Here is a 16565-nt window from a genome sequence, read left to right as displayed (position 1 = left end):
GAAATCTAGTACAACAACTACACTTTCGTATCTATTGCAGTACTAGATCTACTCATGAGTAAACTACCACCTCCAATGAAACAGGGCTATTGTGGGGCACTGGCATCCGTTGGGGGTCCAGAGGGCACTGCCCCGGCTGTCCCAATGGTAAGGTAGAGTTGCCTATTTTCGGCCGTCTCCAGTTTCCGGCCACCTTTCGAAAAATCGTTATAACTAGGGATTTTGTTGGGTTTATTCTAAAATTTTGCTCTTATGCTGTTCTCTTATGTATATGTTAGAACAGCATGCGAGTGAAAATTTGGAATAAACCCCTTTGAAATCACTAGTTATAACGATTTTCCGAAAGGTGGCCGGTAACATGGAGACGGCTGCAAATAGGCAACTCTACCTTATGTACGTTGAACGCCCCTTCATATCTTGCTAAATTTAAATCAAATTGACGAATAACCCATGACTAAGTTCATCTTTATTTGATAAAAAAAAAAAAAATATATCCTATTTCCACAGTCAAGTTAATAAAACTGTACAATGTGGATTTGGCCCTAAAAAGTGTAGGCATGATTTTAAAAAAAATTCTAAAGGATAATCATTTTTTTTTAACCATACAAAAAATTCTAAGAGATAACCATTTAAAATAAGCACTTTTTACAACCGTTAATTTTTTTCACAACCCAGTGTTTTAGAAAAAAATAGTTTTTAACCAATTGGGGATCAGAAAAATACCGCCGCACCGCCGTCGGAAAATTGATTTTTTCAAATTTTATTAGTGTTTTCGATAGGCCTTTATTAATCACAGTACACATAATAAGGTAGTATCTTCCGAACGTTGTCAAAATTGGTTTGTCAAAAATGGGCACCAATCTGTCAGGTCTGCCTTTAATTTTTACACAGCGTCTCCACTGAGCATACAGCTGCCCAACATCACAACCGCAATCCAACCCACAAACAGAACAATTTTGTTCGGTGGGCAAATTATGTCATGTCGTCTCATTTTATCTTTCGTGTACGTGTAAGGTTTTCTCTTGAATATAGAGGTAAAATGACTCGTTTTACTTCTACATTCAAGAAAAAACCTTGCACATACACGAAACGTCAAAATCATGCCCATGATTTGAACAACGCTCATGTCATGTTCAAAAAACGAGATTCTTTGACAAAGATGTCTGCCTGGGCATGAATTTTTCTGCCTCCATTAGATTTTTTCAAGACATGTTCATGAACCGGGCATCGTTCATGCCCAGTGGAGGCGGTCAGTTTCAGTCAGTTCGGAATATATTACCTTTTTATGTGTACTGTGGCATTAGATGTGTTTTTTTATTACCACCGGTCTTGACTGGACAAAAAAACGCCTCGTTTTTTTAATGTTTTACAAAGAGATACAAAAATGTATGCTAGCAAAACTATTTAAATACATTTTGTCATTCCAAACGTCAGTTTTCACAAATTCTAAACAATTTATGAAAAAAATAGTTTGGTAGCACAGATTTAAAACTATTCAAAAAGTTAAGCCCAGAGAAATCTCCAAGCTAAACAACTATGTAAGCCCAAGGGGCTAAGGTGTTGTTGTATTTAACATGTAAATTGCTTAGCCCAGATTACGTTTTTTTTTTTTTGTCCAGTTAAGCCCGGTGGTAATAAAAAACACACCTAATACTTCCGTTCTCTTAAAATAATTATGGGTTAACGGATGAATTTGACAGATCGGAAAGAAACGGTTCGTTCGGTTTTGACAGTAGCTTCCGTTTGGTTTTGTCTATTATAGTTGGACCTATCGTATTTACCTACTAAATTTTAAAAGGCATTTTCACACGAGTAAGAAGTTCTGAATTACTGTGAGTAAGCCCTGCCATTTTTCCATTTTCCAGGGAAAAAACTTTTGCACAATACATTTATGAGTTAACTATGTATGTATGTCAATAAATGATAAAATCATTTTTGGCCGTGCAACGTGCGCATTTGAAACAAATTTGACTATTCTCCTGTTTTTTGTACTCAGCTATTTACCAATTAAACAAAAAACTTACATTTTAACAATAAATACACATTTATTACATAGGTATTTAATGATTATTTTATTTGAGTTTTTTTTTTTTAATAATTTAAAATTTATATTAACTGCGTACTAAATTGCAAAATGATGTTTGAGTACAAAGCCAATCCTAAGCTATTAATATGATTTCTGCATTCTGGATTTTTGTTTTCTGTGCTTTTAGAGTTGAAACATCCATTGCTTGACTGCCAACGCGGTATTGGTTTCAGGAGAGTCATTGATAAAAACTCCGAGTATCCCATTATTCCACAAAATAAACCTAAATGTAATAATAAATAAATTTATTAAAGGTTTCAAACACTAAGATTTTAAGCTTCCCGAACTGGGTTTGAATCAGTAAGTGATTAGAATAGAATCTTTAATAACTCTTTATTTTTTTTTCTCGATACAATCCATATTAGTCCAGTGCATTTATGATGTTAATATATGGGCGACCCAACAGTTTGTACCACCCCCAAATTTTTTTTTGCTCATTCGATAGAACATTGGCTGAATGTCATTACATTACCCTGATTTTTCGAACTCGCGAAATTCACCTTACGGCCGCCATCTTGGATTTTAGTTTTTGTTGAATATCTCAATTTCTATTTATCCTACATAAAAGTTGTGTATACAAGAAACGTAGGAAATTAAATTTCGCGTCTTTTATGTGAAGAATATTTTTTCGATATTCTAAATATTAAAAAAGTTACAAGCCAAAAAATAAAAAAACGAAAAATATGACAATTTTAAAGATTTGAGCACTTTTTATCAAAATTATGAAAAAACGTATCGAGAAAAAATTATTCGTCTTAAAATTTTCTACAACTCTGCCATACAACTTTTTTTTGTATCGCTATAATTAATAAAGTGATTAATACTTTTTTGTTAAAAAATACTCCTTTTTTACGAAATGAAGAGACTTAAATATAAAAAAAAATTGCATGTCCTGAATTTTCTCTTGTAACATAAAGCTATAAAATACTAACTAATCATTTAAAATTCAAGATTTGGTAAAAAGAAATTAAGAAAAAAGTAAAAATTAAAAACACAAACAAAAAAGAGCATTTTTAACAAAAAAAAGTATTGATTACTTTTGTATTTATAGCGATAGAAAAAAAAGTTGTATAGCAGAGTTGTAGAGAATTTTAAGGTAAATAATCTTATCTCGGAAAGTTTTTTCATAATTTTGATAAAAACTGCTCAAATCTTTAAAATTGTCACTTTTTTTCTGTTTTTTTTTACTTTGTTGGCTTGTAACTTTTTTAATATTCAGAAGGCTAAAAATCAGGGTAATGATAGTCAGCCAATGCTCTATCGAATGAGCAAAAAAAATAAAAAAATTTGGGGGTGGTACAAACTGCTGTGTCAAATTATAAATGCACTGGACTAAATCTGCAGTAGGATTTTATATGCATTACAAACACAACACACAGCTGCTTATTAGAATAGAAGTTAAATCTAAGTGGATATGGATTATACATTATACAATACTATACATCAATGTTGAATGGTGATAAATGGAAATTCCTACTGCGGATGGGTTTTAGGTTTACAAAAAAAAAAAAAATGTCAACAAGATTCTTCTTAGCTTGTGGCATTCAAAATTCATTTTTATAAGTTAAACAAAAAAAAAAAAAAAACAGTTAACTCACTTTGTTCCATAAATAAATCTCTGTAGTCATTTGGTATACCATATTCCATTAAAATCATTTGCTCTTTGTAAATGTCAGAACACTTTTCTGCAATAATAACATCTATCGACCGATTGTGTGGGATTAGATTTGAGCAGCTTTTCAATACAGTCATAAAAAGGAATAATAACCTGTAAATGCACTTAACATTACTTTTCGCAGAATTAAAGAAAAATATGAAAAATAATAAAAGAATTCAAGGTCTAAGAAATAATATAATATGAACATTAATCAAAAGTCAAGACTCAAGGCATTCTGCCCTGTTCGATTTCACTAGTCAAAAAGTTTTTTTTTATAGAAATCAAAGTATATTTTTCTGATGGTTTTTTGTGCGCTGAGCTCGAATCTGAAGTCAGAAAAATTCTCTCACATCACGTTTTTGACATATTACCGTGCCAAAAATCAGAAAAATAGTATTTGCGACGTTCAAAATTCAATATCTCAAAAACTTTGCACGTTAGAGCTATTCTAGTGCTTGATTCAAATTAAAAAGGTCAATGACTATTATAATATTATAAAAGTATAATTTGGTTTCTATGGAAAATTATTTCTCGCCAATATTACTGTCATTTAGGGAAAAATCAATCTTAAAAATCGTTTTTTTGTTTTTTTCAATTGTTCTCAATATTTTCTAAAACAAAAGTATAGTTTTTCCACACAATCTTTAAGAAACGTTTTTAAGCTAAATAATTGCATTCCAAACCTTTCAAAAATCAAAAATTTTTTCGCTAACTTTTTTGATTGAAAAATAGGCTATTTTTTCAAATTAAATTCGTCAAAAATCCAAAAATTAACTTTTTGCTCAAAAAACATTTTTAATAGATAGAAACATAAAAAAGTATTTTTTAACCAAGTTTTGTTAAAATCCAACTATTTTTGTAAAAGATAAAAATAAAAAATAAAAAAATCGTATTTTTGCATTTTTTTCAATATTTTTGAGGTTATAGAAAAAATTGTTTGAGTAAAAGTTGTAGACATTTATACTACCTACAACTTTTGCATTTGACTTTTTTCGATAGGACGTCTAGTTTTGGCAGAAATCGAAAAAAACCATGATTTTTGACACCCACCCCACTTTTTTGCCCACCCACCCCCTTTCCCCCAATTTTTTTGTGGGCAATTTATTTTTCCACTTTCATATACTATTTATCCTAAATTATCCCACCACCTGCTGCTAATTTTTTTTTTATTTTAAAAAAATAATAATAATTTTTTTATTTTAAAAAATTATTGGCACTGGTCTATAGGATCAGAAATAGTGAGTAAAGTCATAACTTCATTGGCTCAATAAGTGAAAAAGTACAAAAGTGAACATTTTCAAATGCATTTTTGTATAGTTCTTCGCTTATTTTTTGGTCTAAAAAACAATTTGTGTTCTTTTTTATACAAAATGATTGCAGTGTTTTTTCAACATATGAAATATAAGACCTAAAATATAAAATCTAACAGGTCGAAACTTTTGAATAAGCTTTAAATTACTTGGTTTTTGAACAAGCGATTCATTCCATTTGGTCATAGAAAATTTATTTTATGAAAGAAGAGTGAGCTTAAATTCAAGGAATTGAATTAAATGTTTGTGGAGAAGATTTGGGGGAGAAATTTGCTTAGGTAAGTCTGTCCCTCCAACCGCGAATCTTTTAGAGATGGGTCTGCTTTACAAGACGTACGTTAAGTGCCCAAGGATATGTGACAGATATTCTCGAACAGCATGCGATACCAATCAGCCCTAGAATTGGTCCAGAGTTTAATCTGATGCCCGAAAATGCAAGAGCTAATAATGCTAGAGTGGTTTCAGAATATCTTAAAGACCATCTTAGGATTGATCACCTAGAAATGGATTTAAATTCAATAACACATGCCTGCGAAATGCTGAGGGAATACATTCGGGACGGGAAACTTCCTGTAGTGAATATCAGTTTGGTCAGAGCTTGAGTTGTTAAGTTTTGTTCAATTTTTTTTTTGTGTATACTAAGTGATTGAACTTTGACAACACGCATGCAAAAGAGGGCAAGCCGCCCCTCTAATTTAAAATATTTTTGGATAAGGATAAACAAAAAATAAAAAGATTTAAAAAAACGCGATTTTTTGAGTTTTTCTATTTTTGCAAAAAAAAAAAAACTCAAAAAACTAAACTAATCAAATAAATTAAATAAAAATAAATAAATAAAAACAAAGCTAATTTATTTACATATATTTCTAATAAAATGGTTACCTACTGAAATTATGACATCACTCCTGCGCCACCCATTATATATTTTAAATAATTTTCAAACTCAAAGTAACACGAACTCAATCAATCATTATTGTTATGGAATAATGGAGTACGTTTACCTACTATTTAAATACAAATTGCGTAACTAAATTATTTTTCTATAAACATGCGATTCATAGATTTAGTTGTCCACGCGTCCGTGTCGTCGTCGTGAGAAATTAGGTCACCAAGCTGTGTCTAACTAACAATACCTAGAAAATATCAGGTATTGTTAAATTGTGGGTTTTATATTTTTTTTAGAATTCTTAGGAATCAATACTTAATTTATTATTCAAAAATATGCAATGCACTTAAAGAAAAACTAATCTCTATAAACAAGAATAATTAAAATGTATCTCTTTCAAGTTGACCTAGAACTAAAAAATTATGCAAAATAAAAATAGTATTCCGACGATTGATTTTAAGAAAAAAATTAGCTTCTCGGTTTTAAGTAAAATCAACTGAAAAGGATAGAGAAGATAATAAACTCTACATCACGAGAAAAGATACAAGGATACAATCAGAATAATTTTTTGTAAAAAGTTGTACATGCTTTCCTAAATTTTCCGGAGTGGCGGCGCTAGACCAAAATGAGGCGTGTGCTAGAGTAAATTTTCGGGGCCCCTGAGAACTTTTTCTTAAGTTTCAGATTGCTTTAATTTTTAAAACTTTTTATATAAATAAGAATTTTTTGTTAAATGTTCTAAAACGTACATATCAAAAAAAATGTATTCGTTCTTCAATTCAAACAAAATAACAACATCTAGAATGAATTTCAGCAATTTGATTTCTTTTATTAGGGCGCGTTTTTAGAAAAAATCAAAATCGTTAGAAATCGCTATAAACATTTTTCGGAAAAAAACTATTCTAAGTAAAATTGATATGAAATTTTAAAGAAATTTTTTATCTACATTCCAAATTTCAGAAAAATTAAATGCAACATTTTCTAAAATTTGACTATTCAAATAAAAAATAAAAATCAAACTTTCTTCATCAAAATATAGAAACTAATAAAAAATAATACTTGATTGCTTTTTTTTCATAAAATTGTTAAAGTCATTTTTGGGTAAATTGTACTTTCTAAAATTGGTATAATATAATATAGCTATTTATTTTAATGTAGAAATTCTTGTTTTCGTTAAATACAGGAAGATATATAAAAAATTGAAATTGTTTTTGTTGATGTTTGCTTTCCTCTGTTAGATACTTATCAATCATTTAATTTTTTTTTTTACGAAATAAATACATAAATTATTCGCATGTTTGTTTGAGCAAAATTTTTGATTTAAAACGGGTTTTTAAAATTTGTTGGATTGTAATCCGTATTCGAACACATTTTGCGGATTCATTGATGTTTCAAAATACGGAATTTCGAACAGCGAAAATTCCACTGAATAAAATGGTCCTTTTTAATCATTAAATTGGCGGCGGAAAACAGAAATGTTCTTTAGTCCTTAACAAAGTGTTTAAATTGGTAGAAAGTGTGAAAAATGAGCTTAGGTTTTTCGAATTTTATTATTTCTGAGACATTTTCATTTAGCGCCCGCGCCGCGGGGCCCCTCTAAGCGCGGGGCCGTGTGCGGAGGCACACTCCGCACACCCCTTCCGCCGCCTCAGATTTTCCCTTAGTGCCAATTTATTCACACTCCATTAAATTTAAAGTTGCTATTTAAGTTGTAAAATTTAAAAGTTCGTATACTATTTGAAAGATTTTCAATTTTTAATAGTGACTTTAAATACCTTTACATAATGGAGAGTGCATGAATTGGGCCTTATTATGAATATTTTGTTTTTGAAAAGCTAAATAAGCTGAGAGCACTTTTTCTTTTAAATTTTGTGACTCGTTAATCGGAAAATTTAAATAACAGTAGAGGCAAAGTTTTTAAAACTTTGGACCAAAAGTATTCCGGATGAAAAGGTTTATTTGTTGTATAACTTCCTTGAAAGGGCGTAAGAAACCTAATAAAATCTAAAATTTCTTTTGAATAATATTTATGTCCTATTCAATTGTTTTGTACTGTGTAGAGTTTACACTCAAACGTTAAACCAAACAATTGTGATGATTCATATTAATTTGTAATCATTCCAGCACAAGATGTCATTGATTCAAACAGAACATAAAAGATAAAGAAAAAAAAAAACAATACAATTTATTAGAAATAAATGAAGATTGGTCTTAGCTCTTACAAAAAAGGGATTTTCCTTCCTTTTTTTCTATTTCCCTCTCTCCATCATCTCTATTTTAAGCACAGATGAACTTTAACAGACTGTTGAATTTGATAGCACTTTTTCTTGCGTTTAAGAAATTAGAAATAAATTGCATGACTGGGGTCGCACTTACTTGCTCTTATGCTTAAAGTAACTCTAATGTTGAAGCTTTTTATTCAAGAAATTTAAAATTTGATATTTTGAAGAAATTTCATAAGTACCTAGTATAAAAAAATTAAATCTGTTTTTATAATTAATTAAACACCGTTTTAAATGATCTTTTACAAAAAACCAAGTATGCCATTTTATTTCTAGTATAAAAAGGTATTTTTAGAAAAAAAATTTCGAAAATCGTTGGAGCCGTTTTTTAAAAAAATAATTTTTTATATATACAAATTTTTTAACATTTTTCAAAAAAATAGTTGGTATGCCATTTTGAAGAAATAATTAAAAATTGACTTTTCGAAAAAAAAAAATTTGAAATATTTTTAAAAAATCCAAAAGTGTGTTTTTTGAAAATTTTCTTAAATTTTAATATTACCTTTACTTAAACGCTCTTGTATAAAAATTTTGGTTGAAAAAATCAAAAAAAATCAAAAAAACAGTTCTATGACAGGTACCGTTGATAACGGTACCAGAAATATTTTTTTTATTTCAAAAGTTGTCTCTTATGTGTAATACCTACTACACACAAAAATTTTAATCAATATCGTTAGAACCGTTTTTGAAAAAAATTAACTTTTCTATTTCCGTTATATGGCAGGTACCGTTAGTTTTGGTCATAAAAATAAAATTTCAATTTCCCCTCTAGGGAATCACCTAAAACTGCTAAATACAAAGTTTGAAGAAAATCACTTCACTCGTTTAGGCTGCAGCTCCAGATAGAGACAGACAGACAGAATTGCCGGACCCACTTTTTTGGCATTCTCCATCATCGTAATGTCACGTAAAATTGTTATCTCGAGTTCGATTTTTTTTAAGAATCCTAAACTTGCCCTATAGTTACGGTGACCATCCGTCCCGGTTTACCCGGGACTGCCCCGTATTTCTACAGCTTGTCCCGGGTTTTTATTTAAGAAACCCGGGACGTATAAGTGTCCCGTATTTTGTAATCTGTCCCGTGACTGTCCCGTATTTGCCCCTTCTCTGGTTTTTGTATTCAATATTTTAAATACTTTGTACGGAAAATAAGAAAACATTGGTTGGAAATTAAATTCTTTCTAATTTGTTTGATAAAGCAATAAGCCTAGTACGCTGCTGAAGCAAAACGAACATTTTTCTAAGTCTCCAAAGTCAAGAAACTGTTGCTGCGAGAAAAATTGCATGGACAAATAAATGGGATTGACAAACGATTGAAAACTCTCCATATATTCTAGCACAGGTAAGAATTTCGTTACCTAGGCTGCGTATTGTGCAACGAAATGTAAAATTTTCGTTCACGATTTCGTTGTGCTGGTTTTGTATGAAAATTTTCGTTTCACCTTTAGACTAGTCTTTAGTTTTTTTTTTTTTAAATGTTCTTCAATTATTTAGTTCCAGCTGCTGTTTGTCAAGTTTCTACACCAGTTAAAATGTTTTCGAATAAAGAACAACATATGGAAAGGTAAAGAACCCAGATAAGTTTTTAACTTTTAACCCTTTCGGACCCAGCGTTACTCTCATGTAACATTTTTTTTAAATTCGTAAAAAATATTAAATTACAATTCTTTTTAGGTTACGATGGCTTAATTGAAAGATAATAACGCCTAGTTACTGGATTATTACAAAAATTTAGTCAAATATCATACCTTTAATTTTTTTTTGTATCGAGAAAGGGACTAAAATTCACATTTTTGTTTTTTTTTGCAAAAAAAAATTTTTTTATATATGGTCATAATTTTGGAAAAGTAAGATATAAAAAATGTTAATGCAGAAAGTGTTTTGTTTTTTTGCTTAGAAGAAGTAGCATACATTATAGTTTTATAAAAAGTTATTTTCTCAGTTCTCCGACTTTTTTTGGTGGTCATAGGCAGTGCATGTTACTTACATGTAGGTACCATGAAAAAAACACATTAGTTTTGCTATTTATTATTTTGGAAAATAACTTTTTGCTATTCATATTTCTTAGTTGTGATGTTTTTGACCCGATAATACCGAAAAAACATTTTTTAATATTGATTTTCATAGCTTGGGTTCGAAATGGTTAAGGAAATGTTAAAAGTTGTGTTAAAGATCATACAATTTCAAAATCATTTGAAATAAAATTAAAATGTTAAAAAACAGCTCTCCCGATTTTGTTTAAAAAAAAATATTTTTTAGAATCTATTAACAGACATAATTATAAAACCATTTTCTTGATTTCTGATTTCATAAACGACTTAAATGATTTCAACAAAAACGCTCCCATAAAATCGTTTCGGAAATCTTGATATCAAAATAAGGAAAAATTATAAAAACTCATTTAAAAAAATTTAATTTTTCTTTTGAAAAATCAATATTTTCAAAACGATCCAACGAATTTTTTATCTGTCCCAGGTTTCGCTTCCAGAAATATAGTCACCGTACCTATAGTACCTATATCGCAAGTAAAAATTGAAATATTCAAATGTCCCAACCACTTTCAGGAATATGTTAATACTTAATCTTAATACCTATATCTATTTTATTTTATTGTCCCAGAATTCTATTTATCTATTTTCAAAAAAACAACAATTTTTCAAAAAAACAAAATCGACACACAAATAAAATACGTACTGATGTGTTTTATGGTAACCATATGCTGGTTCCTGGGAAATCATCATTGACACACATTTCGAACTAATTACACAGGTTTTGGTTGATCCCAATTGACTCATACACTTATCTGCAAAATATTAGACGCACACATCACCAGACACTCAAATTGAGTGTCACCATCAAAATAAAGGCATAAATATATGTATCTACCTGAGTCTATAGCTGTTGGATGTCCCTTGTCTACAATCCATTCATAGACCGAAAACGTGTCCTTTGGCTTCACTATATCCAAATGTCGGTGTTTAACATTACGTTGCCATACTTCAGAATTTTCCGAAATACTTTCCAAGACTGCAAAAGTTTAAAGATTTTATTTGATTTTTTTTTTTTCTTTGTGTTCTGGTGAAGAGTTCACAAAGAAAAGGACGAAAATGTCGTCGTAGGTATAAAGTTGGTATATACATAAGTTTAGTTGCTCACTTATTTCATCGTTCACCGAAATATTTCGAGTGTGGCTGCCACTCTTCAGAACTTTCAAATACTCTAAAGTTTTCCAATAAAACTCGCTTCGATCGCTGTCGCCAGAGGGGTTTGCCAAAGAGCTTCCTTAACAGTTTCTTGTTTTTAAATCGAAATTATTTTTGATAAATTTTACAAGGCAACTATATTCACCTACTACAACACTACCCGATAGTAATTTGTAGGCTAAATTTAAGCCGAAGTGTATTTCTCTGGGGAGATAACTTGCATCCTTGAAGTTATCTAAGAGTTGTGTTAAACTTTTCGCGATATCAATGCACTTTGTCTCGGGAGACATTATTAACAGGCATAAACCGACAAACCATCCAGCAACAATAAATGTGCGACATAGCATTTCAAAGCTTTAAAATCTAAGAAGAACTATAAGAACTAAGAAGTACGAGTAGAGATATACCCTTCGACTTCGATAGACAAACAGTGAATGGAAAGTTGAAAGACAAATAAACTTTACGTTCCGACGCGCACGCCTTATCCCTTGGAGCAAGGATAATTGAAATAAATTTACTCGTCCTAATAAATTTAATGATTCTACTGCGTGCTCAACAAATGAAGACGAGGATGTTTTCTTGGACTATTCGTTGTTCGAGGACTGTTTGACTGTTCTTCGACAACAACTTAGCTATTCATGAAATTGTGTACGCACGTAGACAGAGAGAGTATATAGAGGAGTTGATGTCTTTAAGTGAAACCCTCTAGTTCCGGGATAGGTAGGTGGTAGAGGTGTATTCAATTGAATGTTGTGGCAAGGCAATAGATTGAATTTTTAAATAGCATCAGATTTGCATCTACAACAAGCAGTGAGTGGAACGAACCATGGGCTCTTTGTGTGCCACGTGTTTTTTACTTTTTTTTTTTTGTGAAAGAGTCCATATCCATATCGAAAAATGCATCCTTTTCCTGATGGGCGTTCGCATAGTAAACATAGCCTTCCTGACACTACCATTCACCATGTACATTCACGAGATTTACTATTTGCACTTGCATTGGTTGAGTGCTTTTGTTAGCCTGTGCTAAGAGATCCTTTCATGGAAAATGCAGTATGCATTTTCGCTAAAAGCAAACTCTTGGTGGTTTTTTGATTTTTGTTTGCTGGGCCCAACTAAAGAACCCAAACGACACAACAACCCAAAACCCAGCTTCTTCTTGTGCTTGTGCCAGAAATAGAAAATGATATTTCGAGGACTCTGAAAGGAACAAGGAAGAAAGAAGAAAAAAAAAAATAGATGTATAAATATGGCAATAATAGAATGTTCTCTCGCACCTTTTATTCAACGTTTGAGTGACATAATGCAACTTTGAACGCGGAAAATATGGTGCTTAAGTTTTTTTTTTTTTTTTGAGAAAAAGTTTGTTTAATGTATTCATAACGTATAGGTAGTGTTTGTGTTTGTATTTCGAGAGAGAGAAATGAATAGAAACCTAGTACCACCGTTCTAGCTAAGCTATATGTGAAATATAATGTGTAAACACCAAGCACCATTAAAATGATAAAGCATGGCCGTTTCTTCTCTCTCTTGAATAAATCAATAAAAAGTTTATTTTAAGTGTTTGTTACCTACTACAAAGGAATTCGTGATGTATGAAAACTCTTTAAATGCCTTTGGGGGTTGCATTTTAGTGGTGGTTAAACCACTATAATAGGTTTTGCGCAATTAAGATTAGGGAGACCGCACACACAAAAGGTTTTTTTTGTATTGTATGTTTCCTTTTTGATAAATTAAATAAAAAAGCAAAGCACACATTCACGTGTTAGAACGAAGACTTATTGCATTCAAACCTTAACAATGTTTGCATGGTTAAAAGATCAAAATTTCTTTATAGTTCTTTTGTAGATTTATATAAAAATGCAGTAAGGTGTTGAATGTATTGTCTAGATATTTTATTGATAAAGTTCTTTTGGGGTATATGACTCTTGAACTTTTGCTTGGGGTAGTGGAACTATTTTAAGAGTAGTTAGTTTTAAAGTTTAAAAATACAAAATTATTGATTTGAAGAATTTATAAATAGGGAGGACTTGACATATTAAGTAGGTCCGTATAATAACAAGATTTGATTGCTAATAATAGAAGACCTTAGTTACGAAAATGTAATAATTGCAGAAACTCGAGGTCACAAAACATTGAACCTTACCTAACATTCATAAAATTTCTTCTACGTTTTAACTCAGTCGCTGTAATAAATAAAATGCACGACTGGGTCGCACGAACTTGCTCTTAGAGTTCAAGTTGCTTACATTTTTAAGACTTTTTATATAGAAATTTGGAAAATGTAGGTACCTTGACCTACTATATAGGTACAAAAAAAAATAAAATTCGTTTTTTAAAAAAATAAAATAAAATCTGAAATCAAATTGCCCTCCAAAACAAGTATGCAGTTTTGATTCATATATTAAGATGTATTTTTAGAAAAAAAAATTTTCAAAATCTTTAGAGCCATTTTTTTAAAAACTAATTTTTTATAAATAATTTTTTGGAAAAAAAATTTTAAAATAAAATTGGTATGCCACTTTGTAGAAATCACTAATCAACATCTAAAATCAAAATTTAAAAAAAAATTTAAAAAAAAATTTCGAAAATTTGATTTTTCAAAAAAAAATTTAAAAAAATTTTTTAAAAATCCAAAAGTTATTTTTTTTTGTAAATTTTGTTTTTGGCTTATATTTAAATTATATAAATGCTTCTTCACAAAAAGTTTCGTTGAAATCGAACAAGCACTTTCGGAGATAATCGGATTTGAAAAAAAAAAAAAAGTTTAATGGCAGGTACCGTTAATAATGATTTAAAAAAAAAATCTTTTTTTAGAAGATAGACCTTGTCTTAAAACTTACATTTGAATTTTTTAAACAAAATCGTTGGAGCCTTTTTTGAGCAATTTTAATTTTACTAAAATCGGTATATGGCAAGTACCGTTATTTTTGGTCCAAAAAAATTAATTCGAAAAATCCCTCTGTAGAGTCGCCAAATAAGGCTACATACCAAGTTTGACATCATTCGGTTCATCCGTTTAGGCTGTAGCTTCGTTTACAGACAGACAGACAGACGGACCTCCGGGAACCATTTTTTTGGCATTCTCTATCATAGTGGTGTCATGTAAAAATGCTATCTCAATTTTTTTCTTGTACGAATGCATAACTTGATATATATAGTACCTATATCGCAAGTAAAAATACTTGTTCAGTGGGATAACTGGCCTTCTTGATTGTTTCCTTATTGTTTTTCCCAATCTGCGGTGGGTGAAGACCCTCAGTACTTTTCTTTCAATCAATTGGAGATCCATCATGTTCAAACTAATTTCCAGCCAAAGTAAGAATTACCTCTGCCACTTGTTTTTTCTTAAATACAATAGTTTCTCCTTTAAAGTCGATTTGAATACTCGTTTTTTTTTTTTTTTTTTTTTTTTTTTGTAAAACTCAAGAAGTTTGCGGATATGACCCTTGGCTTTAAGAACATATTAATATCTTCAAGAATATATGTTCTTCACGAAAACTGAACTGATGTCTGAGATGATATTGTTATTGCTGCAAGAATTCTGACCTATCTTAGGAATCACAATTTTGTCCAGTATTTTATTTGTGAGAGAAGAAGCTTTTTTTATGCAGTCCAGTTGATTTATTTGGCTTGAAATGACCCAATATTTAAACTCTCTGAGCTTGCTGCGAAAAAAGACTTACAGTGAACAACATTGTCAATACAACTAGCTGAAGGATCAACATACACAGATAGGGCTAATTTATTATACTTTTAAGGTAATTTTGTATGAAAATAAATTACATATACAAGTTATGATATCAACAAAAGCAAACTCAAGCGAAAGATGCTAATTCGTACCAGCAACTCGGGCCACCAGTATTGGAGAACTAATCATGCATCATTTCCTTATTTGACTCCAGAACTAAAACTATATTGATACAGTTTCACATACTTTACAAATTTTTACTATATCACTCAGCAGCAGGGTAATTTATAAAAAAAAAATATTTAAAAACTTCAATTTTCATCAACTGAAGCATCACAAAAAAAATCGTTATTAATCGTGTTCTTTATCGCTTCGGAAAAAAATGTTTAAATATAAGTTTTCCGTCAATTCAATAACATTGTGTGTTTTCTGCATTTTGAAAATTAGTTATAATATTAACGTTGCATCAACTCTGAACATTAAGATGGATCATAAATGGATGGACAAATTTGTTTCGATTTTGGTGAGAAAAATTTTGAATTATATGTATTATGTTAATAACCTAAAACAGAAAGTATCTCTGGCTTAGTGCCTCACTACACGGTGATTTCTTAATCGCAAAACCAGTCAGGTTAGAGATGAGGTAGAGAGATGAGGATTTTCCTTTCTTTTTCTTTTCAAATCTACAGAACCATCTTAAAAGTTAAGAAATATTAACGGCATAATGCCATATGACAAACACACTCTATCTTCTAGTGCAAAACTATATGAAACATAACGCGAAATAATACAACAACGAGTTTTGTCGGTTATTCAAAATGTGTAGGGCATGGTTCACTGTGGTGTATACGTAACAAAAAAAAAACAGTTTTTTATTAATTCCGTAAAAATCACTGCACAGCCAATTTCAGTATTGAACTTATAATATTTATCCCTAAACAATAAGTAAACGGCTGAAAACGCATAAAATCCACGACAAGAAGTGAAACTCAGGAAATAAGTTGTGTTAAGGAAATATAAACACAATATATAGATAAAGTCATTAACCACAATAAAATATTATCGTAACTTTAATTTACAGTCAATATTTCTATGACGTTTGTTGTTAAATTTTGTGTCCAATTCATTGTTTCATACTTTTCACCTAATAAAATTCATTCCTCATGAACATAAATTATGTTTTAATTTTATTTTACACAAAACCAATGCTTGCCCTAAAGAGCACGTTAAAATTGTTTATTTTTTTTTTAATTAATAGATTTTAGTAAATGAGGATATCCTTGCTTGTAAGGCGTCTTCGATGAGTATATAAAACTAATATTTTCAACTTGTTCACGTTCAATGTTAAAGTTTTAATGGCACGTGTTATTAATTTGAGCTTACTTCTTGGACTTTTTAGCTCTACCTTTCATTGGAAGACCATGACACCTACTTTCTTTTCAAAAACTACCAA

At 30.3% G+C, this 16565-nt stretch overlaps 2 protein-coding genes across 4 annotated transcripts in view; one reads left to right on the top strand and one right to left on the bottom strand.

Moving 5' to 3' along the window:
* Positions 1-2044: 2044 nt before the first annotated feature.
* Positions 2045-12014, bottom strand: LOC129905698 (uncharacterized). 2 transcript variants are annotated; one of them, XM_055981237.1, is made up of 6 exons: positions 11570-12014; positions 11360-11503; positions 11108-11248; positions 10916-11024; positions 3685-3854; positions 2045-2309 (listed from the first exon to the last, which is right to left on the bottom strand). In XM_055981237.1, exons 1-6 carry the CDS (start codon positions 11769-11771, stop codon positions 2107-2109), a joined length of 969 nt encoding a protein of 322 aa, XP_055837212.1. In that variant the 5' UTR covers positions 11772-12014; the 3' UTR covers positions 2045-2106. The 2 variants fall into 2 exon arrangements, with proteins under 2 accessions (XP_055837212.1, XP_055837213.1); XM_055981238.1 differs by having other exon boundaries at positions 11378-11503; positions 11570-12008.
* A 3430-nt stretch (positions 12015-15444) lies between these two features.
* Positions 15445-16565, top strand: part of LOC129913052 (uncharacterized) — a 91237-nt gene continuing 90116 nt past the window's right edge. Inside the window, exon 1 of one of the 2 annotated variants that reach the window (XM_055991511.1) lies at positions 15445-15635. In XM_055991511.1, the coding sequence (XP_055847486.1) occupies positions 15608-15635 (28 nt within the window). In that variant the 5' untranslated portion in view covers positions 15445-15607. The remainder of the gene's footprint in view (positions 15636-16565) is intronic. The other variant, XM_055991460.1, reaches the window with a different exon arrangement.

The sequence above is a fragment of the Episyrphus balteatus genome, chromosome 1 (genome assembly GCF_945859705.1).
Source record: "Episyrphus balteatus chromosome 1, idEpiBalt1.1, whole genome shotgun sequence".
NCBI classification, from domain to species: Eukaryota; Metazoa; Arthropoda; class Insecta; order Diptera; family Syrphidae; genus Episyrphus; species Episyrphus balteatus.
Note: the sequence above shows the minus strand (reverse complement) of the source record. Positions and strands in the feature narration are given on the sequence as shown.